The following is a 10,918-nucleotide window of genomic DNA, read 5'->3' as shown; positions in this document are numbered from 1 at the left end:
GACCACGCCACAGTATTACCCTCAGGTACAGACCAGGGTCACGCCCCAAATGGCACTATATCCCCTTTAAAGTGCACTTCTTATGTCCAGAACCCGATGGCCTGGTCAAAAGTAGTGCATTAGAAAGAGAATATGGTTCCATTTGGGATGAAGCCCAAAGTATTACGACTGGATAGAAGCTGTCCCTAATCACTGGTCCAAGGTCAGATTGTTTCACCTCCACTAATGGTAAATGTTATTGTTGGTGGTAATGTTATCTGATCCTAGATCTGTTGTTAATAAGGGCTGTATTACTTGTTCAGGCTATAGGTCAGCTAGCCACTGGACGGTCTGAGGGCAGAAATAGTTAACGTATTTAATATGAACTTAAAGCTAAAATTCCATGGCAGAATGTTTATAAATAATACAGTAATATAATAACTGCTATTATTTTCATAACCCATTCATGACCACAGCTTGCTTTTGGCTTGGGACAAAAAAATAAACAAATATTTTCAGTGCTGAATTCCTTTATTTGTCTTTTACAGAGTTTGACAATTTAAACTTATTCCAAGTTTCTTAATGGTGAACACATTCACTAAGTACAGCTACCAGGAATTATACACACAGTCCAGTTCACCCGATGTACACATGGGAGGAGAGAGGACAAAGAAGTGAATAGAAGCGAGGAGATGGAGAGGAGAGAGCAGAGTTCAGCATCTCTTCCACAGGTGGACTGTATGAAGTCTGAAGATCATTAGATCAATGAGATGTGTCGGTTGGTGATGATGTCGTGACTTGATGTGATACTTTAGCATTGACCTCAATTGTCAAAACCATAAAAAAAAGGGAGATTTTAAGTATCTATTTTAAGAACCATCTGGAGATGTTAAAATGTATATCTGAAATGAGGTGAAGACCGGTCGTACCACAGAGTGTCTACGTGAACAAGCCTGTCTGAGGCACACGGCATATACAGACTGGGACACTATAAGGGAAGGGGAGAGCGGGAAGAGTGGTCCATCTACACTGCTTGAAGAAGGCTAATCATAGAAATGGGCTAAGGGTACATACCAAATGGCGCCCTATTCCCTATGGTCCCTGGTCAAAAGCTGTGCACTATCTAGTGAATATGGTACCATTTGGGATAGTCAGTAAGACTATAGCCTTCTACTGTGTAAATGACTACAGCTAGATGACCTCTCTGGAGGAGCATAAACCACAGGATGATCAAAGAAATTAGAATATCAGATAGGTTAAGGGCAGACAGAGCTAACTTTATCAGCATTTATTCAACTTGTTCAGTAAATATTTCAAAAAGTGCAACTAGACAGAAAGCAAAACAATCCTTCCATCCCAGCCTCTGAAATAAGATCTAAGGACAACTTGTCAAAACAATCCTTCCATCCCAGCCTCTGAAATAAGATCTAAGGACAACTTGTCAAAACAATCCTTCCATCCCAGCTTCTGAAATAAGATCTAAGGACAACTTGTCAAAACAATCCTTCCATCCCAGCCTCTGAAATAAGATCTAAGGTCAACTTGTCAAAACAATCCTTCCATCCCAGCCTCTGAAATAAGATCTAAGGACAACTTGTCAAAACAATCCTTCCATCCCAGCCTCTGAAATAAGATCTAAGGACAACTTGTCAAAACAATCCTTCCATCCCAGCCTCTGAAATAAGATCTAAGGACAACTTGTCAAAACAATCCTTCCATCCCAGCCTCTGAAATAAGATCTAAGGACAACTTGTCAAAACAATCCTTCCATCCCAGCCTCTGAAATAAGATCTAAGGACAACTTGCCAAAACAATCCTTCCATCCCAGCCTCTGAAATAAGATCTAAGGTCAACTTGTCAAAACAATCCTTCCATCCCAGCCTCTGAAATAAGATCTAAGGTCAACTTGTCAAAACATTCAATAATAATGCTACTTTTTAAAACAGTAGTCGTGTAACAGACAGACACAGACAAAGACAGGAGATGATAGTGTTTTTAAAATCATATGTAAGGCTTTGTCCCAAACATGAGTATCAATGAAGTCATCCTATATGTATGATCAATAACAGCTAAAACATTCACAAGGGTAAAACCTGCAGTATTCCAGTATCGTCCAAGATGCAGATATGCATTTTAGATCTGGTATCACTATAAACATGTTGAACAGCCTAAAACCTGCAGTATTCCAGTATCGTCCAAGATGCAGATATGCATTGTAGATCTGGTATCACTATAAACATGTTGAACAACCTAAAACCTGCAGTATTCCAGTATCGTCCAAGATGCAGATATGCATTGTAGATCTGGTATCACTATAAACATGTTGAACAGCCTAAAACCTGCAGTATTCCAGTATCGTCCAAGATGCAGATATGCATTGTAGATCTGGTATCACTATAAACATGTTGAACAACCTAAAACTTCATCCTAAAAATCCTTCATTAAAATGCAACGCTGCAAAAATGTAACAAAAAGGCCATTTTTAATTTTTATACAATACACTCATGATGGTCCCAATAATAAATATATGATTATTAATGAATATGCACCACAAAACAAGTTTAAAGATGAACTTGACTCCTACATCAATGATAGTAATAATAATATGTTTTTCTGAGTCGTGTCTCTCTATAGGCCAGGGAACAAAATGCAAAGGGTCAGGGTTGGGAGGCAAATAAAGGTCACGGTAAATAATAAGGTTGAAGGTTAAACAATAAGGTTGATGGTTAAATAAAGTTGATGGTTGATGAGCAGTTAGGGTATGGGTGAACACTGATGGCACAAGTAAGGAAGAGAGGCAACGATGATGAGAAATGTAGTTCTATCCTTTCTGTCCCTCAGCGCTTGACCAGTCAGAGAGGTTAGAAGGGCCTTAGTGGTAGTGAATAGAATGTTAGTATATCTTCTTTGATTCTATAGAACATCTGGCAGAACGTCTGGTTTTAGAGAAGCCACAGTCATGTGACCTAGTGTCCAATGTCGCCCTCTCCTGGTCACTATCTGGTACTGAGTAAAAACATGGTTGCTTTCTCTAAAAGTAGAGCCATGAAAACAGACTTGGCTGATGTTGGGACACAGTGAAGAAGGGGTTGGAGAGACAGTGAAAAAGGGGTTGGGGAGACAGTGAAGAAGGGGTTGGGGAGACAGTGAAGAAGGGGTTGGGGAGACAGTGAAGAGGGGGTAGGGGAGACAGTGAAGAAGGGGTAGGGGAGACAGTGAAGAAGGGGTTGGGGAGACAGTGAAGAAGGGGTTGGGGAGACAGTGAAGGAGTTGTTAGAGTAGGTTAGTAGGGAATGAAAGAAGGGGGTTAGAGTAGGTTAGTAGGGAATGAAAGAAGGGGGTTAGAGTAGGTTAGTAGGGAATGAAAGAAGGGGGTAAGAGTTCGAGTAGGTTAGTAGGGAATGAAAGAAGGGGGTTAGAGTAGGTTAGTAGGGAATGAAAGAAGGGGGTAAGAGTTAGAGTAGGTTAGTAGGGAATGAAAGAAGGGGGTAAGAGTTAGAGTAGGGTAGGGTAGAGACTGTAGCCAGGGCATGTAATAGTTTGTCTACAAAGAAGTGATTTAGTTTCTGGAGTAAAGCTGGCAAGGCAGCATTATCATACAGGCTGTAGGGGAAAACATTCAAGACATGGTTGATATTGAGTCTAAATGCGATGGATTATGAGAGCAACTACAGTAAAACAGACTGGCTCAGTGGTAACCAGGTTTAGTAACACACAACCTCCTTTCCAAGGCTATAATACTGAAAGGAATACCTATAGATCTTGTCCATCATAATGTACAGAGAGTGGAGCAGACAGAGTGGTGGGGTGAGGACATGTAGATATGTATTAGTTGGTACTGCAGGAGTTCCAACTGTTTGGTCTGCAGCCCCATTTTGATATAATAACAAATCACACCTCCACCATGTAGAAAAAAGTGATGAAATCAACACTAATGTAAACTTATTGTTTTAGCTGATTTAGTTCCTGGTCTTGTCCACTCTGATCTAATGAGGCTTGTGGCCATTGTAGAAGGAAACAGAAGACACATCCGTGTTCCTGAGAGTCTGATCTTTCAGTGATGGGGTCATTCATTATATGTTGTATCTTTTAAAAGATAGAGCCACATTTGTAGGAAGAAAACAGAAACCGCTCTGTTTATTACAACTGTATCTAGAGGCTACCGGAGGTTACCGAGGCTACCGGAGGTTACCGACGTAACCCTGGTTCTATGAACGGTTTTATTGTATTTTTTTCCGACCCCATTTTTAAAAATCAGGGAAACGCTGTGGTAGTGGATATGTAGGATCCAGTGTTTTTAACAACAGTCACTAGTGTGTGTGAGAGTTAGTGAGTCCTCTGTAGGGGTTTTGAAACCAAACTACTTAGTTAAAGTGGAGAAGCAAGTACAGTAGCTGAAGCCGTCTAAACCTGATAGTTTTATACCCATACCCATCTAAACTACTCGTCCAGTCTAGCCAACTACTGCACGTCTAATCCTCTATCTATTTAAACCTCTGTTCCAGTCTAATCCTCTATTTCAACCTGTTCCAGTCTCATCCTCTATTTCAACCTCTGTTCCAGTCTAATCCTCTATTTCAACCTCTGTTCCAATCTAATCCTCTATTTCAACCTCTGTTCCAGTCTAATCCTCTATTTCAACCTCTGTTCCAGTCTAATCCTCTATTTCAACCTCTGTTCAAGTCTAATCCTCTATTTCAACCTCAGTTCCAGTCTAATCCTCTATTTCAACCTCTGTTCCAGTCTAATCCTCTATTTCAACCTGTTCTAGTCTCATCCTCTATTTCAACCTGTTCCAGTCTAATCCTCTATTTCAACCTCTGTTCCAGTCTAATCCTCTATTTCAACCTCTGTTCCAGTCTAATCCTCTATTTCAACCTCTGTTCCAGTCTAATCCTCTATTTCAACCTCTGTTCCAGTCTAATCCTCTATTTCAACCTCTGTTCCAGTCTAATCCTCTATTTCAACCTCTGTTCCAGTCTAATCCTCTATTTCAACCTCTGTTCCAGTCTAATCCTCTATTTCAACCTGTTCTAGTCTCATCCTCTATTTCAACCTGTTCCAGTCTAATCCTCTATTTCAACCTCTGTTCCAGTCTAATCCTCTATTTCAACCTGTTCCAGTCTAATCCTCTATTTCAACCTCTGTTCCAGTCTAATCCTCTATTTCAACCTCTGTTCCAGTCTAATCCTCTATTTCAACCTCTGTTCCAGTCTAATCCTCTATTTCAACCTCTGTTCCAGTCTAATCCTCTATTTCAACCTGGTCCAGTCTAATCCTCTATTTCAACCTCTGGTCCAGTCTAATCCTCTATTTCAACCTCTGGTCCAGTCTAATCCTCTATTTCAACCTCTGTTCCAGTCTAATCCTCTATTTCAACCTCTGTTCCAGTTTAATCCTCTATTTCAACCTGTTCCAGTCTCATCCTCTATTTCAACCTCTGTTCCAGTCTCATCCTCTATTTCAACCTCTGTTCCAGTCTCATCCTCTATTTCAACCTCTGTTCCAGTCTCATCCTCTATTTCAACCTCTGTTCCAGTCTAATCCTCTATTTCAACCTCTGTTCCAGTCTAATCCTCTATTTCAACCTCTGTTCCAGTCTAATCCTCTATTTCAACCTCTGTTCCAGTCTAATCCTCTATTTCAACCTCTTTTCCAGTCTAATCCTCTATTTCAACCTCTGTTCCAGTCTAATCCTCTATTTCAACCTCTGTTCCAGTCTAATCCCCTATTTCAACCTGGTCCAGTCTAATCCTCTATTTCAACCTCTGGTCCAGTCTAATCCTCTATTTCAACCTCTGGTCCAGTCTAATCCTCTATTTCAACCTCTGGTCCAGTCTAATCCTCTATTTCAACCTCTGTTCCAGTCTAATCCTCTATTTCAACCTCTGTTCCAGTCTAATCCTCTATTTCAACCTGTTCCAGTCTAATCCTCTATTTCAACCTGTTCCAGTCTCATCCTCTATTTCAACCTCTGTTCCAGGCTCATCCTCTATTTCAACCTCTGTTCCAGTCTCATCCTCTATTTCAACCTCTGTTCCAGTCTCATCCTCTATTTCAACCTCTGTCCCAGTCTAATCCTCTATTTCAACCTCTGTTCCAGTCTAATCCTCTATTTCAACCTCTGTTCCAGTCTAATCCTCCATTTCAACCTCTGTTCCAGTCTAATCCTCTATTTCAACCTGTACCAGTCTAATCCTCTATTTCAACCTCTGTTCCAGTCTAATCATCTATTTCAACCTCTGTTCCAGTCTAATCCTCTATTTCAACCTCTGTTCCAGTCTAATCCTCTATTTCAACCTCTGTTCCAGTCTAATCCTCTATTTCAACCTCTGTTCCAGTCTAATCCTCTATTTCAACCTCTGTTCCAGTCTAATCCTCTATTTCAACCTCTGTTCCAGTCTAATCCTCTATTTCAACCTCTGTTCCAGTCTAATCCTCTATTTCAACCTCTGTTCCAGTCTAATCCTCTATTTCAACCTCTGTTCCAGTCTAATCCTCTATTTCAACCTCTGTTCCAGTCTAATCCTCTATTTCAACCTCTGTTCCAGTCTAATCCTCTATTTCAACCTCTGGTCCAGTCTAATCCTCTATTTCAACCTCTGGTCCAGTCTAATCCTCTATTTCAACCTCTGTTCCAGTCTAATCCTCTATTTCAACCTCTGTTCCAGTCTAATCCTCTATTTCAACCTGTTCCAGTCTAATCCTCTATTTCAACCTGTTCCAGTCTCATCCTCTATTTCAACCTCTGTTCCAGTCTCATCCTCTATTTCAACCTCTGTTCCAGTCTCATCCTCTATTTCAACCTCTGTTCCAGTCTCATCCTCTATTTCAACCTCTGTCCCAGTCTAATCCTCTATTTCAACCTCTGTTCCAGTCTAATCCTCTATTTCAACCTCTGTTCCAGTCTAATCCTCCATTTCAACCTCTGTTCCAGTCTAATCCTCTATTTCAACCTGTACCAGTCTAATCCTCTATTTCAACCTCTGTTCCAGTCTAATCATCTATTTCAACCTCTGTTCCAGTCTAATCCTCTATTTCAACCTCTGTTCCAGTCTAATCCTCTATTTCAACCTCTGTTCCAGTCTAATCCTCTATTTCAACCTCTGTTCCAGTCTAATCCTCTATTTCAACCTCTGTTCCAGTCTAATCCTCTATTTCAACCTCTGTTCCAGTCTAATCCTCTATTTCAACCTCTGTTCCAGTCTAATCCTCTATTTCAACCTCTGTTCCAGTCTAATCCTCTATTTCAACCTCTGGTGCAGTGGTGCTAAAGTGCAGATCTACTAGAGAAGCAGGTTAAAGCAGGACAAAGCTACGGCAGAGAGATCTTAAAGCACAATACATCATGAGCTAAACAAATAAAAAGCTACATTAAATAGTGCTAATTAAATGAGACTGCATAGATCATCTGCTGTAGACATAATTCTAATACTACAGGACTCTAGTGGTCTTTCCAAGGCCATACTTCTCTCCGGTCTGGAAAGCTGGAGAGATAAGCCTACAAGTCTATGGTATCCATGTTTTCTGTCTGCAAAGAAAAACGTATTTTAGGAAAGGGAGTGAGATAAATGCAATAAATAAAACACCCTAGCGTGATATATATATATATTAATATTTATATGTATTTATATATGTATAAAAGTATGGTACAGACAATGGGTACTGCACTTGGCTTGAATGTGTTCAGTGGGTGAGTTGATAACGATGTACTCAAAACTGATGCTAGCTAGATAACTGTGGAAGCGCTAGCATCCTATCATAACACAACAGATGCTAGCTGAGCTTAGCTGAAGGAGCTAGCTAGCTGTGATGCTAGCCCTGGACAGCTAGCTTAAGTGTACCGTAATACATTCCTATGGGAGAACCGGACTGCTAGAAAACACTACACTATTGAGAAGAGAACAAAGAGGAGAAAAGAGGACTGGGGGAACACGGTACTAGGTCTGAAATGGGGTTGTAGGTGGGGAGTGTAGCTTAGTAAAAGGGGGTAAGATAGGAGAAAAGGTGGCCTGTAGCGGTGCATTCTCTTAGAGTTGAGCATTTGTACACGCGGAGGAGGATGGGCTTTCAACTACTGATATAAAGACTACCGTAGGGTGGAAGCTGAGCGTGTGTATGTGTGTGTGCACTGTATGTAAGTGTTTGGATGTGTTAGGAAGAGAATGCTTTGTGTATGCATGTGTACATATGTATAGCCTATCTATTAGTTGTGTATGTGTGTGTGTGTGTGTGTGTTAGACGCGGGTAAGGAAGGCTAGGTTGAGGGAGCCTGGTATTTGGATAGTCTCCAGGGCCAGAGAGGAGGGGTTGAAAGGGAAGGTGACTGGGTAGATGATCTTAGTGTCCATCAACAGCTGAGGAGTCTCACAGCGGTCCCGCAAACGAGTCTGACAGACAGAGAGAGGGGGAGGAAGGGAAGAACAGGGAGAGAAAATATATACATTAGTTGCAGACAGACAGACAGACAGACAGACAGACAGACAGACAGACAGACAGACAGACAGACAGACAGACAGACAGACAGACAGACAGACAGACAGATCTTACCTGTATGGTTCGTATGAAGGTAACAGACACCCTCTCTTCAAACTCGTTGACTGGAGTGTACAGGTTCAACACCTTCACAATCTGGGAACACAGAAACACAGAGACAAACTTCATTTGTTGAACCTTGAACTATTAACTCAACTGATCCCCTGTCCCATTCTCCGCAGTGATAGGGCTTGACTGGTAAATTGAGTACCCGAGGGCTGGGATTGGTCAGTTCAGGACCTAAGTGGTAGAGAGGGCTGTGATTGACTAGTTCAGTACGTGAGTGGTAGAGAGGGCTGTGATTGGTTAGTTCAGTACGTGAGTGGTAGAGAGGGCTCTAATTGGTTTAGTACATGAGCAGAATAGTGAGCTGTGATTGGATACCTGAGATGTGGACAAGCTGTTGCACATGGAGCAGATGGCCTCGGCGTCTTCGTCCGTCTTCTTCTTGACTTGCAGCAGCTGAGCAGCCTGAATCAGAGGCTCCAGAGTCTCCTTGGCTCCACACAGCATCAGAGACTTGTCACGCAGCCACTCCTCCAGCTGACTCACGTTATACCTGGTACACCACATTATATACGTTACACACACACTCTATAAAACACATTAGACACAGTCTGTCTATACATAAGACATGACAGCCTCTCTGAACCGACCTGATCTGCATGCCTTTGCTCCAGGAGCACATGTCTTTACGCAGCAGTAGATTGTTGAGAGTCACAGCTCCAATGATGTAGAACTGCTGCTTCACAACCTGGGGTCAGAACACAGCCAGGGTCAGAACACGGCCAAGGGTCAGGACACAGCCAAGGGTCAGGGTCAGAACACAGCCAGGGTCAGAACACAGCCAAGGGTCAGAACACAGCCAAGGGTCAGAACACAGCCAAGGGTCAGAACACAGCCAAGGGTCAGAACACAGCCAAGGGTCAGAACACAGCCAGGGTCAGAACACGGCCAAGGGTCAGGACACAGCCAAGGGTCAGGGTCAGAACACAGCCAGGGTCAGAACACAGCCAAGGGTCAGGACACAGCCAAGGGTCAGGGTCAGGACACAGCCAAGGATCAGGGTCAGGACACAACCAAGGGTCAGGATCAGGACACAGCCAAAGGTCAGGGTCAGAACACAGCCAAGTGTCAGGGTCAGAACACAGCCAAGGGTCAGAACACAGCCTAGGGTCAGAACACAGCCAAGGGTCAGAACACAGCCAAGGGTCAGAACACAGCCAAGGGTCAGGACACAGCCAAGGGTCAGGGTCAGAACACAGCCAAGGGTCAGGACACAGCCAAGGGTCAGGGTCAGGACACAGCCAAGGGTCAGGGTCAGGACACAACCAAGGGTCAGGGTCAGGACACAGCCAAAGGTCAGGGTCAGAACACAGCCAAGGGTCAGAACACAGCTAAGGGTCAGAACACAGCCAAGGGTCAGAACACAGCCAAGGGTCAGAACCAGAACACAGCCAAGGGTCAGAACCAGAACACAGCCAAGGGTCAGGGTCAGAACACAACCAAGGATCAGGGTCAGAACACAACCAAGGATCAGGGTCAGAACACAACCAAGGATCAGGGTCAGAACACAACCATGGGTCAGGGTCAGAACACAACCAAGGTTCAGGGTCAGAACACAACCAAGGGTCAGGGTCAGGACACAACCAAGGGTCAGGGTCAGGACACAACCAAGGGTCACGGTCAGAACACAACCAAGGGTCACGGTCAGAACACAACCAAGGGTCACGGTCAGAACACAACCAAGGTTCACGGTCAGAACACAACCAAGGGTCAGGGTCAGAACACAACCAAGGGTCAGGGTCAGGACACAACCAAGGGTCAGGGTCAGGACACAACCAAGGGTCAGGGTCAGAACACAACCAAGGGTCAGGGTCAGAACACAACCAAGGGTCAGGGTCAGAACACAACCAAGGGTCAGAACACAGCCAAGGGTCAGAACACAGCCAAGGGTCAGAACACAGCCAAGGGTCAGAACCAGAACACAGCCAAGGGTCAGAACCAGAACACAGCCAAGGGTCAGGGTCAGAACACAACCAAGGATCAGGGTCAGAACACAACCAAGGATCAGGGTCAGAACACAACCATGGGTCAGGGTCAGAACACAACCAATGGTCAGGGTCAGAACACAACCAAGGATCAGGGTCAGAACACAACCAAGGTTCACGGTCAGAACACAACCAAGGGTCACGGTCAGAACACAACCAAGGTTCACGGTCAGAACACAACCATGGGTCAGGGTCAGGACACAACCAAGGATCACGGTCAGAACACAACCAAGGGTCAGGGTCAGAACACAACCAAGGGTCATGGTCAGAACACAACCAAGGGTCTGGGTCAGACACAAGCACACGGACCTGTTTGATGAGTTCAGGGTCGGTGCCGTGCTGACACATGGTGG

The 10,918-nt window shown here is 43.7% G+C and overlaps 1 protein-coding gene across 3 annotated transcripts in view; it reads right to left on the bottom strand.

Moving 5' to 3' along the window:
* Nucleotides 1–7,581: 7,581 nt before the first annotated feature.
* The window catches only part of LOC100136710 (unconventional myosin-Va), an 82,668-nt gene continuing 79,331 nt past the window's right edge, over nt 7,582–10,918 (bottom strand). For all 3 annotated transcript variants that reach the window (XM_090222667.1, XM_090222668.1, XM_090222669.1), the window contains 5 exons: nt 10,875–10,918; nt 9,171–9,268; nt 8,899–9,073; nt 8,530–8,610; nt 7,582–8,369 (listed from right to left, as the gene is read on the bottom strand). The exon at nt 10,875–10,918 is cut by the window's right edge and continues 141 nt beyond it. In XM_090222667.1, coding sequence (XP_090078793.1) covers nt 8,217–8,369; nt 8,530–8,610; nt 8,899–9,073; nt 9,171–9,268; nt 10,875–10,918 — 551 coding nt within the window. In that variant the 3' untranslated portion in view covers nt 7,582–8,216. The remainder of the gene's footprint in view (nt 8,370–8,529; nt 8,611–8,898; nt 9,074–9,170; nt 9,269–10,874) is intronic.

Source organism: Oncorhynchus mykiss, chromosome 26 (assembly GCF_057628025.1).
Source record: "Oncorhynchus mykiss isolate SJ-2025 chromosome 26, ASM5762802v1, whole genome shotgun sequence".
Lineage (NCBI taxonomy): Eukaryota > Metazoa > Chordata > Actinopteri > Salmoniformes > Salmonidae > Oncorhynchus > Oncorhynchus mykiss.
Note: the sequence above shows the minus strand (reverse complement) of the source record. Positions and strands in the feature narration are given on the sequence as shown.